At 34.5% G+C, this 20,475-nt stretch overlaps 1 protein-coding gene and 2 long non-coding RNA genes across 3 annotated transcripts; 1 reads left to right on the forward strand and 2 right to left on the reverse strand.

Moving 5' to 3' along the window:
- Positions 1 to 1,974: 1,974 nt before the first annotated feature.
- On the reverse strand, positions 1,975 to 3,940 carry LOC115921714. The gene is made up of 3 exons (XR_004063063.1): positions 3,882 to 3,940; positions 2,995 to 3,064; positions 1,975 to 2,238 (listed from the first exon to the last, which is right to left on the reverse strand). It is a non-coding gene; the product is annotated as an uncharacterized LOC115921714 (long non-coding RNA).
- A 128-nt stretch (positions 3,941 to 4,068) lies between these two features.
- Positions 4,069 to 13,794, reverse strand: LOC115918452. Its single transcript, XM_030979079.1, has 8 exons — positions 13,411 to 13,794; positions 10,666 to 10,717; positions 8,324 to 8,461; positions 7,761 to 7,882; positions 7,080 to 7,209; positions 6,536 to 6,574; positions 5,167 to 5,348; positions 4,069 to 4,143 (listed from the first exon to the last, which is right to left on the reverse strand). Exons 1-8 carry the CDS (start codon positions 13,534 to 13,536, stop codon positions 4,069 to 4,071), a joined length of 864 nt encoding a protein of 287 aa, XP_030834939.1. The 5' UTR covers positions 13,537 to 13,794.
- Positions 13,795 to 16,269: 2,475 nt separating this feature from the next.
- Positions 16,270 to 19,263, forward strand: LOC115921499. Its single transcript, XR_004062911.1, has 3 exons — positions 16,270 to 16,413; positions 17,258 to 17,334; positions 18,893 to 19,263. It is a non-coding gene; the product is annotated as an uncharacterized LOC115921499 (long non-coding RNA).
- Positions 19,264 to 20,475: the final 1,212 nt, after the last annotated feature.

The raw sequence follows: 20,475 nt of genomic DNA on the forward strand, positions 1-20,475 counted from the left end.
ATGTACATCGACTGCTACTTTACTGATGCTATCCCCTCTCTGGTATCCAATGGTGTTGGTGTAAAACTCACTTTCCTGCGCGAGTCTCCAGTGTGTCTATATTTCCAATCACTGTGGAATTACAACCATACTTATACCTCCTCACCAAGATTAGTAAAAGCTAATGAAAACAATGTTGGTCCATCTTCGACGGTGCCTTAAGAATGGATGGAGTCTACTCCAGAGTCCGCTGGCTCCATTGAAGAAACGCCACTCTTGAAGGATGCTTTTGTGGTCCATAGAAGAATGCGCATCAACTGCTACTTTAATGATGCTATCCCCTCTCTGGTATCCAATGGTGTTGGTGTAGAGCTCACTTTCCTGCGCGAGTCTCCCGTGTGTCTATAATTTCCAATCACTGTGTAATTACGACCTTAATTATACCTCCTCACCAAGATTAGTCAAAGCTAACGAGAACAACGTTTGTCCATCTTCCATGGTGCCTTCCGAATAGATGGAGTCTACTCCAGAGTCCGGTGACTCAATCGAAGCCGGAAGGCCACTTTTAAATGATGTTTGGAACCCTTGGTGGTCCATGGAAGAATGCACACCAATGGTGTTGACGAAAAACTCACTTTCCTGCGCGAGTCTCCCGTGAGTTAATATTTCCAATCACTGTGGAATTACAACCGTTCTTATACCTCCTCACCAAGATTAGTCAAGGCTAACGAGAACATCGTTTGTCCATCTTCCATGGTGCCTTCAAAATAGATGGAGTCTACTCCAGAGTCCGGTGACTCAATCGAAGGAAGGCCACTTTTAAATGATGTTTGGGGGTCCATCGAAGAATGTACATCGACTGCTACCTTACTGATGCTATCCCCTCTCTGGTATCCAATTTTATCGGCGTAGAGCTCACTCTCCTGTGCGAGTCTCCCATCGCTCTTTTCCCATTCATTATGGATGATGGGAGGGATCATGGAGGGGTTCGAGATGCCAAAGAGATTGTTGTCGTAGTCGCTGTTGCTAGACAACGGTGGCGGCCACTGGTTGATGTAGCCTGTCCCAGTTATTGAATCACAGTCATCTGCAAAAATAGGAATTTAGTAAGCTCATATCAACAGGACAAATTACGTTCTCCTTTTGGCAAACAAGTTGCCCTGGGGTTGCCTGTTTGAAGAAGATATTGAACAGAATAAACTTAAGGAATCAAACCAGAAGTGAAAAAGAGTAGCTCATATTTAAACCTAAAATGACAAAATCATATTTAGAAAGATATGAATAATGTTAACAAATATTGGAGTAAATATTGATGTGCTTTGAAAATATCTCAATGATGTATTTTATAGATATCGATAAGCTTTAAAGAAGCCATGGTAAATCAATTGAAGGGGTATGCTACCTAGACAAGGTTGTGTTTCGTAAATATCTTCAGGTTTAAACTTTGCAATGAAAAAGTATCAAGAGTTATCGCAAAGATTAATTGAATAACATCAGAGAAGTAATTGATAATTTCCCGATCACGTGCTTATCATGACACTTATTGTATGGAGACTACGAATGAGAATTGTGTTTTTTCCAGTCTTTATAGAAAATCGGAATCAGTACAGACATAAGTTCTAACACGGGGTAGAATAATGCCATTTATAAGATGATGACGTGGATCCTAAATCAAATGATTGGTTGAGAGCGAACACATGACCAGACATTATTTGGCCTAACACAGAATTTCGATAACGACCGGTCGTTAGTAAAATCATGTTATAAAACATCATTTTATAAAACAAATGAAATATAATCTTATAAAACAAATAATACACATCATTTCGTTCGGGCATCAGTAAAATCACCCCCATGCACTCGGTACCTTCAAAACAGTCCAAACACCCTCGGCTATCGCCTCGGGCGTGTTAGACTGTTCCAAAGGTATACCTTATGTGGGTAGTTTTTACTAATGCCCTCACTGCTGTGTATTATTTGTATACTAACCGTATGGCATGTCATCCCGATGAAGCATGGGTGATCTTTCCAAAGTATCTCCTCCAGTCTCTTTCTCATCACCACTTTGTTCGGAAGGACGTAAAGAGCTCCTTCTACGCGTGCGGGTTATGAGGACCGTGATGAGAATAACCCCAAGGATTACTCCCAGAGCTCCTGTCAGCGCTGCCAAATGGGGTGGGGATCCTGATGTATTTGAGGTCTCCTCAGGGTCTCTAGGACGGGTACTATGTGCTGTTGAGGGGGCGGGAGTGGGCATAGCTGCATACACGAGAATAATTAAAAAAAAAAAAACTTATGATAATGATAACAATGACAATAATGATGAGGTACAATCAAATATCTCCACATCTTCACCTATATCTTGCCATTATGTTGTTTATGAATGCCATACTCTCCCTTGCTACTATGTTGTAGGCCTCTTCCTTTCTCTTCCTCCAAGATCTCTATCATCTTCTGCTCATTGCCTACCCCTTTCTTCCTTTCTTTTATTTATAATGTATATTTCGTATTTGTGTATTCGGGCGTACCCAATACAAGCTATGCTTACAGGGATTCACACCTTCTTCCTTGTAATACAAGACAGTTCTTAGATTATATTTATGTTCCAACGTTTAAATTGTATTGTTTGAACATTATGTCAAATATGTTGTCAAATTAAATGGAAGAAAATAAATGTTAATTTGAATTGAATTAATTTGAATTGAATTGAATTATATGACCACGTACACATCACATGGGATGATCAAGATGCCTACAAAGTACTATTATTACCTTGGACTTAGCCCCTCTACCCTAAGACGCTCAGAACATTCAGTAAATGACTTCTTAGTAGGTTATCCATTTACTGCACATGGATGGAGAGTGGCACATTTAGAAGTAATCCACGGTTTAGTGAAGTATCCATTAGACCATGACACAACTTTTAAAGTTGCAAATAAATGCCAGGGGTACTCAAACTCTTAATACAATAAACAAACAAGTGAAAAATAATGATAACTCAAAGAGAAAACTTACCACGAACAGTGATGTTATTTCTCGATCTGAAATACGCACAATCTGGACAAACGGTTTCATCAATACCTACCTAGGAAATGACAACAAATTTAAAGATCTCATTTAAAATACTAAATTTCCCTTTCAAAGAGAAAGATGATGCATAATGTGATCTGTATCTCTATTAAAAAAACTCATTTTTATTTAACCAATATGTTTGGAAGCAAGGAAACAAAAGATATAATGATAATAACAGAAATAGGAGCCCCAATATAACACATATAAAACATTGTGGTTAACACTTATCAAATGAAAAGGTTTTTACATTAAAGTGTTAACATTCAATCAATATACTATTTGAAATATTGAAAGATAAAGACCAGTTATGGTCATGCGATTGCATTGTGAAAAAAAACGTTGTGGAATCGATCAGAAAAGATTGATCATCTAGCATATAAGTATTGGTGTGTACTGCAAGGTTCTGGAATCATCAAAATGATAAGAAATTTGGCCCAGTCTTCGATAAGTTACAAGCACTGTACACAGAAAGATGTATATGGGACTACGCACACGTGCGCGACACGTGCGTTTATCTCTCACATACCAATAGATAAACTAATTTACCAAACATATCAATTAGTAGGCGGTTTCCAGGCAAAATTGTTATCATCATCATGTATTAGTCAAAACATATTCTTTCACATGATTGGTAATAAGAGCTTCCATTTTATTTTTTGAAATTGGGGCGTTTCCAATACTGGTCTTTACCTTTAAACTGATATGACGAAATTCTAATTCTGTAAAAAGGAAATTAAAGAAACTTAAACCACAATAAAAAATCTTTCAACCCGAAGAAGAAATTGTACAAATAGAGACAAAAATATGTATATATCTTTCCATTGACTTACCGATGCTATATAAATTCCCTCGGGAACGTTGTTAAAATACACAGAAGGGATACCATCTCGTTGCTGTAAAAGTAATCGTAAAAAGGTCATGAAGAATAGACCAACTTCCGGCAAGTAATAACGTAAACTGAAGGAACATGAAGGTAAAAGACGCCATTGATAAATATTCAAAGACATCTACTTGTTTCTAAATGAACCAGATTTCATTGGTCTCTTTCATTACATCGTTGGCCATTGTACTATTAAAGTGCATAATGCCACTCTTGTAAATCAATTTACCATATAAGTTGGTTAAGGTTGAACTATATATTATGTTAGGTATTGGATGAGCCTTGTTTAAAAAAAAATCCTTAACGAAATATGCCATTTCCTTGTAGAAAAATGAAATTATAAGATTAACAAAACAGAAATATCAAATATTCCAAATAATTTCTTTTTTGTTGTTGAAAATGTATGTCTTTCATCGAACTTTTGTAAAGAAGTTGGGAATAGGACAAAGTGGGAGGAAATGGCATCATTTTCGACAATGACGTAGTTGTTATGGTTGTGATCTTTATGTACATTCCATATCACTTTACCACAAAATTAAAACTGTTTAAAGACGGGTTGATTATGATTAATAACCTCCTTAGAATGGATTTTATACAAGACAAAATGTAATTTTCATTTTCAACCATCATCATTATCATCAACATCATCACCATCATCACATCATCAACATCTTCACCATCTCCATTTTTTGTTTTAGCTTTTTATCATAACCCCTCCCCCTTCTCTTTCTCCCGGGCTATCACGTTATCAAGCAATCGCTTATTGTAATAGCCCTTCTTCTTCTGCAACTTTCTTAATTAGTAATTCTTGGTATTGTGTTATCAGTTAAATTTTGTTTTAATGTCATCATTTATTATTATCATATTGTATAAACAATAACAAAAAACTTGTTATATTTTGTATATGTTATATCGCTGAAATGTAATTTAATTTGTATGTTGCAGGAGAAAACAAATTAAATTCAATTCCATTTGATAAACTCACTGATTCAAAGTATGTTGCAGACTAATGTGGAATTCTACCTTTCTCTTTAACATCTATTTCCTCAAGTAAGCACTCGCTTATCCCTTCTTCTTCTGCAACTTCCTTAATGAATAATTCTTGGTATTGTGTCATCAGTTTAGTTTTGTTTTGATGTCATCATTTATTATTATCATATTGTATACAAAATTTGATTTGTATGTTGCAGAAGAAAATAAATTGAATTAAATTAAATTAAATTTGATATACTTACTGAATCAAAGTATGCTGCAGAGCGGTGTGGAATGCTACCTTTTTTAACATCAACTTCATCAAGAAAAACATGGTACCGGGGATATTTCGTACTGGTACTGGGCCAAAATGAAACAAATACAGAACCATTGCTGATCTGAGTAATGAAGGGTTTGTATTGTGGCACCCAGTCCTCGGGAGAGTCTGTAAAATAATTACGTATGAACAAACGAGTTCACTTTTAATACGGGTCAAGCTCGCTATCCATAATGATCGCAATTCATGAGGACCATTTTTCATAAGAACCGCTAACCATAACGCGTGACAAAATAAATAGCGGCCCTTATAAATAGCGAGCAAACCATAGACAATTTACCTCGCTATTCATAAGGACCGCCATTCATAAGGACCGCTATCCAAAACTCGGGACTCAATGAATAGCGGTCTTTTATAAATAGCTGTCCTTATAAATAGCGAGTAGACCCCTTCAATACAGCCCTTAAAGTGTATGCTATTAGCTCTTTTTTTTAAAGCAAAACGACCATTTCAGATGAATGTGAAACAGAATGAAAAATAAATGTATTTATTGATAAACTGCTTGTGAAATAACAAATAAATACAATTTTTAAAGATCCTTGATTTGATTTGATAAGATTTGAATTTATTTATTTTTCCACTCAAATATCCATAAATTTAAATGAAATATATAAATTATACAGTATAACAATATATAATAGAACAAATAAATTACAGAAATAACGATATCTTTCAGATTCTTCAAAGTAATCGGGGTTAACAAACTTAATACATTTTTAAAACCATGTTTTCAAACAATAAAAAAAACAACCTTTTTTTAAAAAAAATATTTATTATCTTTTTTAATTTTTATTAATCTCTTCAAATAAAAGATGTAATCAAATATCTATGTATTCACCCACTCGCTGTCAGGTTAACATCTTTATGAAACAAATCTACATGTATTTATCCAACTGCTATTTTTGGAAAGATATATTAGCCTATGCATAATTATGTATTCACCGCTGTCACCAATTTAAATATTTTTCTTAGAAACCCAATGCTTTGTGAATTTATCCCGCTGCTGCAGAGTTCAAAACCATTACAAATGAATTAAGAAACATACATAATGTATTTATCCAACCGGTATTACCAATTTCATTTTTTTAATACATGTTTGTGTCTCTCAGCCCACCACTGCCAAGGCTACGCACAACTTCAGTACGAAAAAGATTTGTGTGTATGTGTAATAAATTATCAACCCTGCCACCAGATGAAACCAAAACTTTTAGCAAACCTACGCGTAACTATCCTACCGCTGCCACCAAAGTTAGTAACGATAGATGAATTCCTCAAATAAAAGCAAACAAACTTACCAATATTGCAAAGAGCAACCTGTGGTTCTTGTTTACAACCTGAGAACAGAAATACAACTCTGAATATGAGTATCAAATTTTCTTGATGTTCAATCAAAACCTGGAAAAGATTTACGTATCGTAAAATGCAAAACAACTTTCAAAATATACAAATTCGAACAATTATTGCAACCTATGGATCTAAACATATGCACGAAACGCACGAATATGTGAAAACATTAATTACATAGCACGCAAAATAATGATCCTAACTTTGAGTAAATTGAACAAAAATGAATGTGCTTTGGGGTGCTTTCCATTTTTAAAACTAATTGTTTTGTTTGATATAAAGAAAGACTTCAGTTTATTAATTTGTAAAATGTTTTGTTTGACTCAATAAAATAGCCTATGGGGGGCTAAAATATTGTTTTAAAAAAAACTAATTACCCTTGTTTTGTTTCAGATTATAAAAAAAGACATTTATTGTATTCCTTGCAATGAAATGGATCAATTTGCTATGTCAGGGTGCAATCACAAATTTACACCATAATAGTGAAGTACATACTTGGAAGTGCTGCAATCTGACTCCCTCTGTTCGAATCATCATTACTTTTTGGAAGGCTCCGGATAATGATGACGTAGTCCATGCTAGGCTGGGAAAAATTCCCATACTGACAACTCACCGTAAAATTAGACTGCAAGAAGAAAAAAAAATACACATAGATTACGTGTATATTGAAACATTCCCTCGTATCTTGTTTCATAATTTCCCCATAATTTTCATAATGTGCCCATGTGCTACAAATGGCATAATCTAACAACATATTTAGTTCGATCAAGACCAAAATAGTTTACTTCCAACTGTGCTAGTTTTTAAAAGATCAAATATGTATGTTTTAATGTATTTTTCCATTTGTATTACCTGCCATGAACGATGTTCCTGTCATGTTATGTCATGTATGTTTCTTTTTTAGTTTTGTTTGTATATGTATATGTTAATCTCTTAAATCTGTTCGGGGAACTATACCCCCATATAGGGCCCTTTTTTAGCCTCCCCTATTTTCATTTCTTATATATTGCAAATGATTATGTTATTGTATATATCTTTGTATTGTTTTTATTGAAAATAGAAATGAATACAAACGAATTGAATTGACTATACGGGTAGAATTGCCTTTCTTGCAAATTCAAATATCTGACGATAGAACAAACAACATGTTTTAGAAGATAAAATGCAAAGACTTACACGAGTGTCCTCGATGGTCAAGGTTTTGTTGAATGAGACTGTGAAACAGAAATATTGTGAAGCACAAATATTCCTGCTGCACATGACTTTAACTTCATATCCAGTCAAAAGGCTTATGCGATCTAGGAAAAAAAGAAATTGGAAATATATGTGTCAAGTTTTTAAAGGAAGGTTTTTGGTGAAGCATATATCAGATACAATTCTCGGTTTGTAATTTAGACTAGTCACTACCAATACTAGATTTAGCTGTATATTTCAGATCATGTATGGAGTTTGATTTCATCTTCTGAACAATATTATAAAGTCCTTGTACACGAGGATATGACACTCGTTTGGCTTTAGTTTCACTTCTAAATGTATTTTTCCTTGTGTACTTTGGAATATAAGTTCTAAATAGATAGTACCATATAAATGCCTATTCTTCTTCTTCTTCTTCTTCTTCTTCTTCTTCTTCATAATCATATTACTATTATTATTATCATTATTATTATCATTATTATTGTTCATTGTCATTATTATTATCATCATCATCAGCATCATCATCAATTTATTCTCATTATCACCTTGTGATGCACGCCACTGAGGAATGATCTTCAGGTAGACCTTTCCATCTGGTCCTATGACAGATGAAGAACCCATACCAACCTGGATGGGGCCACCTGGTGCCTGGTTTACAGGTACGGTGTCCCGATTCCAACAATCTACCAATCAAAATCAAACCAAAATGAATTTTTAAAAAAAAACAGGAAATCTGACAAAAAAGTTGTTTAGAAAGAAAAAGCAAAGGGTAGAGTGTAACGGACCTATAAAGAAAGCTCATCTTCTCTACTGAACAATCTCAAAAGGAGTTTCAATGATTGAACAAAATACGGAAACGTGTACAGTAACTCAATGATGATGGGGCACTCGGTTAAAGGGCAAGTCCACTCCAAAATAATTCATTTCCAATATAAGCAGAAAAATCAGACAAACCAATAAAAAAAAAGTTTGAGCAAAACTAATAAGAAAATGCTTAATGACATGAAAAACTTTGAAAATCACATGACAAATTGGCAACTCACTCATGAGTCTGTGACGTCATGTCCTCACTAACTACATATTTATCTATCATTTTCCTTATATTGATAACATAAGTTTTTAAGTTATTTTTGGAGTGGACTTGTACTTTGTGTCGGTTGTCGACAGCATTGCTCGGAATGTTTTCTTATGTTTACAATATGTTTGTAGGAAAAATACTTAATTTTAAAAGATTGAAGGCATTACCAGTTGGATGACAGCCAATGTAAGCAAACATTATAAGTATTATATCCTGAAAACTGTTTTATATACAGTGCGTCCCAGAAAAAACGAAACCGAGAATTATCGAAGATTTATCATAATTATAATCAATAAATGACACATATTTGAAGAGCTTAATTCCTTCTCTTCCATTTGATGCAACTACGATGGTGCATATTTCATGCATGAGTGATTAAAATCAATTTGAAGAGAGAGAACCAAAAATCCAAAGAGAGAATCACCAAAGAGAATGTTTAGTTTCTGCCCTTTCATATGACACCTCAATCAGGAAAAGTGAGCTAGGAATAACAAAGTTCTGTTTGTTTAAAGTAATGCTTGCATGTTCAAAATTTTATTAAACGAATTCGTTTCCACTAGCTGCCTGCCGTAGCAACAAACGGAATTTACAAAAGACTTAACTCCGTTTCGTTGACGATCAGCTATAGACTAAAGACTTCATGCATGGCTGATTGTCAACAAATTGGTGTTGAAAGAAAACAGAACTTTGCTATTTCTTGCTCATTTTTTCCTGATTGAGATGTCATATGAAAGGGCAGAAACTGAACTTTTTAGAAATGTGATATATTTTCTTCTTTGAAATTCAAATGCCGTCCGCCAGATGACTTTTGGTTCCCTCTCTTCAAATTGATTTTAATCACTCATGCGTGAAATATGTATCATATGAGTTGCATCAAATGAAAGAAGAGGATCTAAGCTTTACAAATATGTGTCATTTATTAATCATAATTGTGATTAAGTTATGTTAAAACATCGAAAAATCACATCGAAAAATCTCTGTTTCGTTTTTTCTGGGACGCAGTGTATACTCAAAAGAACTTCTACATGAATAATGATCTACCCACTTCTTCCTAACACTAATTAGTATCATGTTTGCTGTTGGCTGAAATCCAAAATTTTGTTCAGGAAATGTAGGTGTCATTTGAACAGTCATTACAGAAGAAACAAAATTCTGGTTTAACAGATGTCTGCTTATTGTATAGAACTTGATTTTTATCTGTCAGTAAGTTTAGAAATCTGGGTCTCAAATTCTGAGCGTAAAATTGACCATATAGTTACGTCAAAATAGATGTAATAAATTGGGTTCATCAGGGCGTTTTCGCAAAATACTTTTGTTTCTTCAAACGTGGCCATTATTTCTAAATATTCTCAATCAAGAAGATTGTTTTGATATACCTTTAACTCATTCTAAAAGTATTGACGTATCATTTTAGCATGGCCACCTGCATATTAAAGATTAAATTTAAATGAAGAGGGGGCGAGAGCGAGGGAAATATAATAGAGAGAGATTGAAAGAGAGGGAACAGGGATGTGAAAGAGGAAGAAAAAACATGGAAAGAAAAATAAAGCTGGAAAAGTAAAGAAAAGAGAAGGTGGCAGAACAAAAGAGATGGGAAAGGGATGGAAATGGTGATGAGACAAGTATGCCTATATAATGGTTTTTACAAACAGGATCGGTGAAACATTGAGAGACCAGAAATATATTTTGGTATTAAACTACTAAGCCCAGATTTTCATGACCTGGTACTTCTTTTCTTTTTAAAACACTGATAATTGATATTATTTACGATGTAGGACATTTCTAAAAGAAGTATTTTACGTGACTTACTTGGAATAATAACGCATGGTGGAAAAGGTGAACTTGAAACACGAGATGAATCCTGCAACAGAAAGACGGAATTTAAAATCAGAAAAGGCCATTCAGGACAACTTGACACCGCTCCCGAGAATGAATGAGATTTTGAATTGATAAATATAGTGATTATGAGTGTAGACATGGACATGAATGTATATAAAAACAAGAACCCTGATGAAATTCTAAGGTCTTCGAATCCATTTAAACACATTATAGTGGAGGTACCACATGGAACCAAAATTTCTGTCCATATATTATGACCACACTCTCGTTAAAACATCAGATTTTTTCTTCTCTTAATAGAACAGCTATTCAAAAATGTTGAAGCCCAAACTCGTCAATATGATTAGAATTCAAGTCACCTTTAATAACGCAAATTCAAACTGTCAAAAATATCTTCTCAAATATGAAAAGAAACTCTTCATTTTGAACAGATTTTCGGAAGTGTCCTTCGTATGAGTTTTCATATTAAAATGTGAATAGGTTCTATATTCATTGTTTGATAAATACTTTTGAGAGTGTAAGTCCCAGCTATTTGGTCATGAGGTGTCCTATATAGGCCTACTATAGGATACCGAATATCATGATATTATGAATATAATTTTATTCTTTGACAACAGATCGAGTATCATTTTATTCAATTTGATCGATCAAATCTCTGGTAGGCCTTGCAAGTTAATACAATCACCAAAATATACTAAAATCTGTAAAGTTTGGGACACAATAGGTTTGACTTGGCTCTGCAGCTGTACAAACATTTTTGCCAAACAGGAAAACCATCGTTGAGATCAATATGGACCCTTTACTCTACTTGAACGTGGTTTCCCACGAGCTCGACGTGTACATGCATGGAGCTTTAATTGTCATACATTTGACATACATTTCAAAAGAAACACTTCCTGGTTTGAATTTTTTTAAACCCATAGTACATCCTAAAATTTGACTGGGAATGTTTCCCGTCTAACTTCGAGAATTTAAAGGAAGCGTGGCAAAAGTCTGTTGGTAAATTAATCACCCAAATTTAAGAAATATTGCTCCCTTTTGTTGTTTTGTCTTCTAGGTAGGAACTAGTACACATTTTTCTTTGTGACAAAAAAGCAATATCACACTATTTGCAGCGTAAGTGAAAGTCAGAATTAAAAGCTAACGTATTGTCATTAAAATAATATTAATACGAAACTAGCTCAACCATTTTCGCGCTTCAAGTTCATAAAAACACTCCACACACTACGTTTGTAGGACCGATATACACACTGTATAGTCTCATGTTTCAGGAAGTACATATTTGAATATAAGTATTTCCACTTGATCTAACATATAACATGCTACAGGTGAAATTGAATCTATTCCTTTTATTTTGGTTCAAGTTTTAAGTTATAAGCAATTAAAGGGTGAATATGCACAACTACCAAACATTAAGATAAAAATGTTGATGCTTAAATTTTCTCATTAAATACGTATAATATATGGGCATATTTGGAGCATTTTATAGACATTGCATTCAAAATAATGATGTGATAAAGACTATTTGTATTTGTACATATCTGGCTTTGATACATGATAATTAATGATATCATATTTATATCCTGGCCTGGTTATAGTATCGTTATAATCATCAATCTGAACGAAGGTTCTAACAGTTTACTTTTTAATTAAAATAATATATTCTTAATACCAACAAATAATAATCTAGGCATACATACACATAACAAATCTAGGCATACATATACATACATACAAATAAGGGGACCTGGAAAAGTGATCTATATTCTTATTGGCAAAAAATGTAAATCGTTACTTTTTTGTATGACGGTTAGGAACAGAACTGAAGTAATAAAAACCCATATTTGAACTTGTGAAAAGTCCATTATACATATATCAAAAGAAATAACGGTTTATTCACTGTTTCTGTATAGCTGCAGATAGTAAGACATTAGAACTTTTGTGAGCTGTCATGTCATATGTCCCTTCTACAAAAAAGATTTATTAAATAGGTTACCTTTTGCAAAGTTAAAAAGTGAATGACTGAATTAGCAAATGCTTTAAACATACTTTTGAAAAGTGAAAGCTCATATATATCAAAGCTTCTCAACCGATGATAAATACAACTCTTCCGTATGATTTTTCAATTCATCTACTCCAGTTTTGTTTATTGTTCTTTCAATGATAACAACGCCAACCAAAAGAACAACAACAATATATATAATGATGATGACGATGATGGTGACAATAATAGTAACAATAACGATAACAATAACAATAATAATAATAGTAATTGTAATGATAGTAATGATAACGAAAGTGATAATATGAATACTAGTATTGATAATCACAATAATATTAAACAATAGACATAACAAATGATAATGAAATCATGCAATTATTACCATGATCTTTTAGCAAAATTAACCTTATAAACAACATTAACAATATTTCACATTCACACGGTATCTTTGCTGACGAAAATATATTACATTATAATTCCTATATTGTATTGTTCATACATAATCCTTAATATACATGTATTCTTGCACCTGTAACCATCATCCAGGCCAGATGTGAACCATTAATGTCTGCAGGATAACTTCATAGGCTACTCCCTTGACATTGACAGAAATTAAATTCAATCTTACGAAATTGCACTACCATACCTCTTCATATTATAGTCCCTGTTCAGTGAAGACAAACAATGCCAAAAGACAGACTTTCTAAACTCACCGTTTGCTGACAGGGACTCGTACAAGTCAATGGCAAGCCACCCGATCCTCCAGATGTACACCAAGAAACAAAGACCGTAATTATAACCGCCCAAAGTGGATGATAAATTGGAATAATTTGTGGCATCTTTGCAAATATTATGTTCGCCTCTCAAATAGAAAAAAAAATTGACACAGCAGTTATCTTACACCAGCGCTTGGCCTAACTCCTCATCGCTCAGTGTTGCTCACGAGCTGACTCTATATTGGTTGTGCGGTCTCATCCTGGTCTAGTTGAGAAACCAGATCAGAACGGCATTATGGTTTCCAAGAATAACACTCTTTATACAACACCTAAGTGGATCCTTGTCATTTGATTGGAGGATTGTTGGTCACATGATATTCAATAGATCCATTGGGTCAGGAAAGAAAATCATTAAGGTAGCATATACTAGTACCCTTTAAAATACATGTATACGCTAATCATGACATTGTAAAAAAAAAACAATTTTTCAACGACATTTCCAACAACTTAGATTTTGATTTTATTCTAAACAAATTGGATATCAATTATATTGGTTAATGACATCCAATTGATCACAACACGCTCATGCTTTAGTATACAATGAATGGTTATGAGTTCAATAGTGCGAATATTTTCATGAGTTGAAAGATTAACATTCTATTCAACGAGGCGTCAGCCGAGTTGAATAGAATTTATGTTAATCTTTCAACGAATGAAAATATTTGCACAATTGAACGAATGAAAAACATTCATTATTTGTTTTATACAACATCGAAGAAGATCTAATACAACGTTAATCAACAAATGATGCTTTACTCCTTATATTAAAGGTAGTAGGCCTATGTCCCTTTTGCAGCCAACCTCAAATTCTGTAAAACTTTGCAGGAATTATGAAAATGTCATGTATGTCCTATCTGTGAAATTTAAACGTTAGCAGTATCCTCATATTCAAATTATGCAAGGAAACCCGAAAAAAAAAAACGGCGCGATTTTTGGAAAATCCTGAATCCGCCACTGGGTCAAACCCCCCCCCCCCCCCCCCCCCCCCTCTCGGCAAAAAGCTAGATTCGCCCCTGGGATTTCCTCAATTCAACTGAGAGCTAGCTCGGCTTACTTAACGACCACTTTAGCTCATTACAGATGGGGAGACTACTTCTACAATAGAATCAAGGCCCACAGTCCTAATTGCAGCTCATAATTGAATTACTAAAACGAAGAATATGATTAACATGTAATATGATCATGATTATGACCGACTTAATTATACTAGGAGTAATTGGAGTCGAATAGCATGCGGAGAAAAATGTAATTGAAATAAAAAGAGACTAAGATAGATAAAGGGAAAGGCAAAACGAAAGTATGATTATAATCGATCCTTTCCACACATTTGCCTCTTTCGATGACCTTGTTATTCGCATTCATATTTTGATATCACTTCCCTCTCAATCACTGACGTACTGAAGGGCAGGCATGTAGCCAGAGTTTGATGTGGGGGGGGGGGGGGGGCACATACATGTAATCGATCGAGGTAAAAAAAAAGGGGTCTAAAAAATTTCAACCGATCTCTTCCCCCCCCCCCCCCCCCCCCCGTGGCTACGTGCCTGCTGAAGGGAGGGGGAGGGGGCAGTTGCCCCCAAATAAAATTCAGAGGTGGTTTATTTCTTATTCGATACCAGTGATTTACAAAAGTTTCTGAAATTACATGGTTTTCCGGGGTTTACCCTACATGGGCGAAACACAGGTGGCAGCATCACCAAACACTAAATATGTGTAGAATGTACTAAGACACACCTCCATACAATATTAGAAAGAAATCCGTCATATTAAGAAATGTGGCAGTTAGAGCGCATAAAAGACATATGACCTTTGACCATATAAAAGACGGAACAATGAGGGCAGCATCGCCCAAAAGTGTAGATCAGTTGTAGATTGTACCAAGATACATCTCTTTTCGAAATTTGAAAGAAATCTGTCATGAAATATGACCTGCAGAGCGCACATTAGACACCCACCAAAATATGACCTTTGACCCTATAAAACACAGGACACTCGAAGCAGCATCACCAAAAACTAAAGGTGCGTAGATTTTACCAACATTCATTTCCATACTCAATTTGAAAGAAATCTGTTAAGAAATGATGCAGTTATACCACACACTAAAGTGCACACAAGATATCTATCAGAATATGACCTTTGACCCTATAAGGATAGAGCACTAGAGGCAGCATCATCAAAATCTACAGGCTTATAGATTATACCAAGATACACCTTTGTTCAAAATTTGAACGACATCCCTTGAGAAAGTGGCCTATAGAGCGCACCGTCCAAACCATCGACAAAATATGACCTTTTACCCTATAGAAGACGGAACACTGGGGGCAGCATCACTAAAAGTTGTAGGTGTCGAGATTATACCACGATACACCTCCATTCGAAATATGCGGAAAGAAATCCGTCAAGCAATGTGGCAGTTAGAGCGCACACAAGAATATGACGCGGAGAGATGTCCTTGCTTTGAGGGGTCATCAGAGCGAACAAATGAAAAGTCAAAGGCTATCAACTATGCACGTAGTGATAAATACAATTAATAAATCAAATTTCTGAAGGATAAACGAGCCTTAAAACCTGACCTTACTCTTTTCCTTATGATTGTTCTCTCATGCAGTTATTATTATTAATGAATAGCATTGACCATTGAAACAAAATAGTGACCCACAATGCTTGTTACACTATAGTGCTCCCTTTTGGAATACAATTGGCTGTGTTGGACTTTTTATAAAAATGAAAATAAAAAGAAATTAGCTCTATATATCTGTCACACCCTTCACACACTGTGCACAACTCAGTCTTTCAACCTTGGCGGTATCAAGTTCAGTTCTCACTCAAAGAATTCTGAATTGCTGTGAAACTTCCGTCATCATTCATTAGGCAAGATGCAGCGTGTTCTTGTAATATTGATCATTTCTATGATTCTTGTGGCTGGTGTTCTAGAAGGAGCAGGTAAGATTTTAGTTGTTCATAACATTTATAATTATTGTTATTTAGTACAGTCATCAAATCCACTGAGAATTACCAAAATCTTGGACTTATAATGTAATCTTCAATTTACACATTATAAGTCTTTAGACAGGAGTTTCTTTGCATTCTTATGCTTTAATATGAGTATCCTTGCAACAAAAATAAAACCAAAAGGTTTCAATCAGTATTTTCATTAGGGTCCAGACCTCAAGCCCGAGACTTGAAACCATAAAGCCAAGGCATTAATGAACAAGCATGGGGATGATGGAACATACAAAGAAGGATTCTCACACACATATTCGTAATTCTTTAATCAGTTACGTCATACTTCTATTGGCTAGTTTGATATCTACCAATGATTGTTATTATACAGCCCTTCATATGCACCATAAAATAAATCTAAAAACAGCAGCACCAAGGTATATTAGTAAAGGCTCTCTCGGCTCTCTCGACTCTCAGACAAGAGGACCCTTGGTTTAATTCTTGCTCGGTTTCTTACATCCCATGACAAGATGTTTTGCCCACCTACAAATGGGTACATGGCTGTCAATGATGGGATAATAATAGGGACTTTTAGATTCTGCACGACGAGAACGTGGACTGCCCTTTTAAGGCAATGTGACGTCACTGCCAGTGCCCTAAAAGGACGTCACATTGCCTTAAAAGGGCAGTCCACGTTTTCGTCGTGCAGAATATAAAAGTCCTATAATAATAGGAAGGTGGAACAGTATTAATAATGTGGCTACCCTGGGTAAATAAGTCCAATTTTTATTGATTCTTCATGATTTTTATAATCTCTTTACTTGTTTGGTGCTTCACTTTCTAGAAGGGGGAAAGTTTATCGCAATGCGTCGTCGTCGTATATCAGGAGGCATTGTGAGAAAAACCAGAGACGTTGCTAGGGTAAGATCACATTTACTCATTTATCTCAATGTCAGCCGTGTACAATGTAGCTACAAGGGGAGCAAGGGGAAGGGGCACATCCCTCCCAATATGCCATTTTCGTAATGTAACCAAATTTAATGCATACGTCTTTGTGCAGTGCCTCAATACAAATTATTTCATTCACCTGATAAGAATAATAGTATTTCAATAGACATAATTCGAACTGCATACATTAGTTATTGCCAGGTAGGACAAGCATTATTGCTTGAATTCGGTTACATTACGAAAGTGGCCTATTGAGTAGTGACAAATTAAAAAAAAATCAAGATAAAACGGGGAAAAGGGGGGGGGGGGCAAGGGAAAAGCAAAGGATGAAAAAAGAAGATACCTAGACCCGCACACTCTCTCTAATCAGTAACGTCATAAATGTATATTTCAATTTCCATGTGGGACGGCGATGCACCCTTCCCCCCCCCCCCACCCCAACCATCCCCTCCATCGTTGCAGGGCCCCCTTAATGGTTGGACTCTTGCTACGCCGCTGTGCAATGTATTCATTTTATTAACACCATCTTTAATATTTTTAAAAAACCTGAAAATTAGTGCACCTCCATTTCCTATGTATATTTTACAAGGTGACCATTTACGAAAACTGAAAATTAATACAGCTGCGTTTCCTACTAAAAAATGTATATGCATGTTGTAATTTCCAATGTTAACACTTTACACCGAAAAAGTAATAATTGAGGAAGCTGCATTTCTTATACATGTATAGATTTCACAAGGTGCCGAATATAAATAATTATTAAAAAAATAAAAAAATAATGCATACTATATTTCCAAGGTTAATCTAACTTTTTTCCTTATAAGTTTTGTATCTTTGAATAGATTAATGAATTTTAGATTAAAAACAAAACAAAACCCTAAGATATATGAGGGTAGAATTGATGTCATCTCTCTATACAGCAATCCGTATTTCTTTAATTAATGTATTTTACATTCTACATTACTCACCTCTTTATGTTTTAATGTTGATGTTTGTTACTGATGTAGATTTTCATTGTTCTTTTATGCTTATGTATCTGTTTTTCATTTGCTCTGTGTCAAATGTATAAAATGTATTTCTTACCTTGTATATTCTTCTGGTTTTTAATGTGGAAAATAAATGAAATGAATGAAATAAACTTGACGGCCCTCTGACGCCTTCAGTCGATTTAATTATTCAAAACTTGATTGACGATACCCTGTTGAACTGAGGATTCTATTTCATATTGTCTTTGTGCTCGTTATAGGGTGCCTAAGCGAAATGTAATGGCATTAAAAGACGTGTGAGCACAAAAGGCGAAATAGTTGGTGATGTTTGTGAATTAGGAATTCATTTTTGATATACCTGAATGAAATATGTATATTTACCAGCTCCATATCCTAAAGATGTGCTTCTACCTCTTTGTGATAAAATTCTGATTTTGAAAAATCCTGCATTTTGAAAAATCCTGCATTTTGCGTTCTGGATGCATGTTTATGTCCCACTACACGTGACACCGAATTTAAAACCTATATTCTTTGATTTCTGTTAGGAAATGTCATCCCTGAAAGTGAAGAAGGAAGAGAACAACCAGCTCACGGAGGAGGCTTTGGGTGAAAAATAAAGGCCACGCCATCAGACGACCTGGGTGTAGCTTTCAAAATAGTAACAATAATAATAACAATGACTTCTATATAGCGAAAGTATTAGCCTTCTATAGCATTCACTTGGCCAGCTCAAAGATACGTGTATAATTCATAATCTGAAAAAATCTTTAGATGAACTGCTCGTGGTATATACCATTAAAACAATATGGATCTGCCCCAGAGTACAATATTAATTTGTTGATGCCTTATAATCCTCCCAGACGCTTAAGATCATCCGATTCTCAATTGCTTGTTGTTCCGAAAACTAAGAAATCATGGGGGGGGGGGGGGGGGGATCGGTCATTTGCATACGCTGGACCTCACGTATGGAATCAATTGCCACAACATATTTGTTATATTTCAAGTGTAGATTGCTTTAAACATGCCCTCAAAACTCATTTGTTCAAAGCGACTTTCCCAGAAGATTTAGATTTACTTTCACATTGTCGTTGTTCATTTTTGTGTGTATTTTGTGTACTTATAGTTTTTCTTCTTCATGCGCCACATTAGTCATGTGGAATTGGCGCATTACAAATACTCTATATTTATATTTTATTTTATTTTATTTAATATTGAATAGTTCAAGAAGGAAGTTTGCAGTGTTCAGTTAACAAATTAACCATGTTAATCATGGATCACATTTACCGTGTTAAATCGCGTAACAATTTGTATCTCCTTATAATATGATGGTTTAGTATTTTAAAGTATTGGTTAATGCATTTAAAAAAAAAATTGTATAATTCAGCTTAGGCCGTGAGACAGATTTTATCAACAATTACAATTATGATACCATTGAATACATATTCATTCATTTGATTTGCAAACATTGCAACAGCTTTAACTATTAAAAAATATTTAAAAAAACTTTTTTGCCATCTCTCATGTAACTGGTCCTGAACCCAATCCTCTATCTCCGATACGCTGTAACGGTTCGGAATTTCAAAAGAATAATGAGGCTTTTTACGACTCACATTCGAAGAGGAAGACCACAGGAAATATTTTTTCTTTGACATGTTAAGGCTTAAATGAACAAGAAATTACGTATCTGAGGAAAAACAAAACCTACTTTAGATGTAACTTGATCAGATATGAGTTAATGCTTGTGAAGCAAACAAATTAAAAACATATAATTCAAAACTTGTCTTTAGACACATTAATTCAAAATTGCTTTTGTTGATTCACTTACTCTGGTAACATTGATGTACATGTCTATTTCATAATTATTTATTGTAATTTGTAGGTTTATTTGTAAGTTTTGTTTTGTTTAGTGTGTAATTGTTTATCGTTGTAATTTGTTTGTTATAGCGCTTAGATAAATCGTTGGTAAGCGCTTTATAAGCACCATCGTTAATATTATTATTAAACTGAATTTATTCTGAAAATAAGAAATCAAAAATGATAAAAAAAAAACTCACCTCATCTTTGTGTTTTCATATCTTGTCTATTTCCTTGCATCAAATGTACCATCGAGCTCCAAGTGTGCTGCTAG

The sequence above is a fragment of the Strongylocentrotus purpuratus genome, unplaced genomic scaffold (assembly GCF_000002235.5).
Source record: "Strongylocentrotus purpuratus isolate Spur 01 unplaced genomic scaffold, Spur_5.0 spur5_contig_816, whole genome shotgun sequence".
Taxonomy (NCBI): domain Eukaryota; kingdom Metazoa; phylum Echinodermata; class Echinoidea; order Camarodonta; family Strongylocentrotidae; genus Strongylocentrotus; species Strongylocentrotus purpuratus.

Coding starts and splice junctions, on each gene's coding strand:
- LOC115918452 (XM_030979079.1), bottom strand. CDS start 13,536: ATGCCACAAATTATTCCAATTTATCATCCACTTTGGGCGGTTATAATT. Junction 7,210..7,760: donor TGACCATCGAGGACACTCGT/GTAAGTCTTTGC, acceptor TTCTTCTTGCAG/TCTAATTTTACGGTGAGTTG. Junction 4,144..5,166: donor CTGCAGCATACTTTGATTCA/GTAAGTATATCA, acceptor TTGATTTACAAG/AGTGGCATTATGCACTTTAA.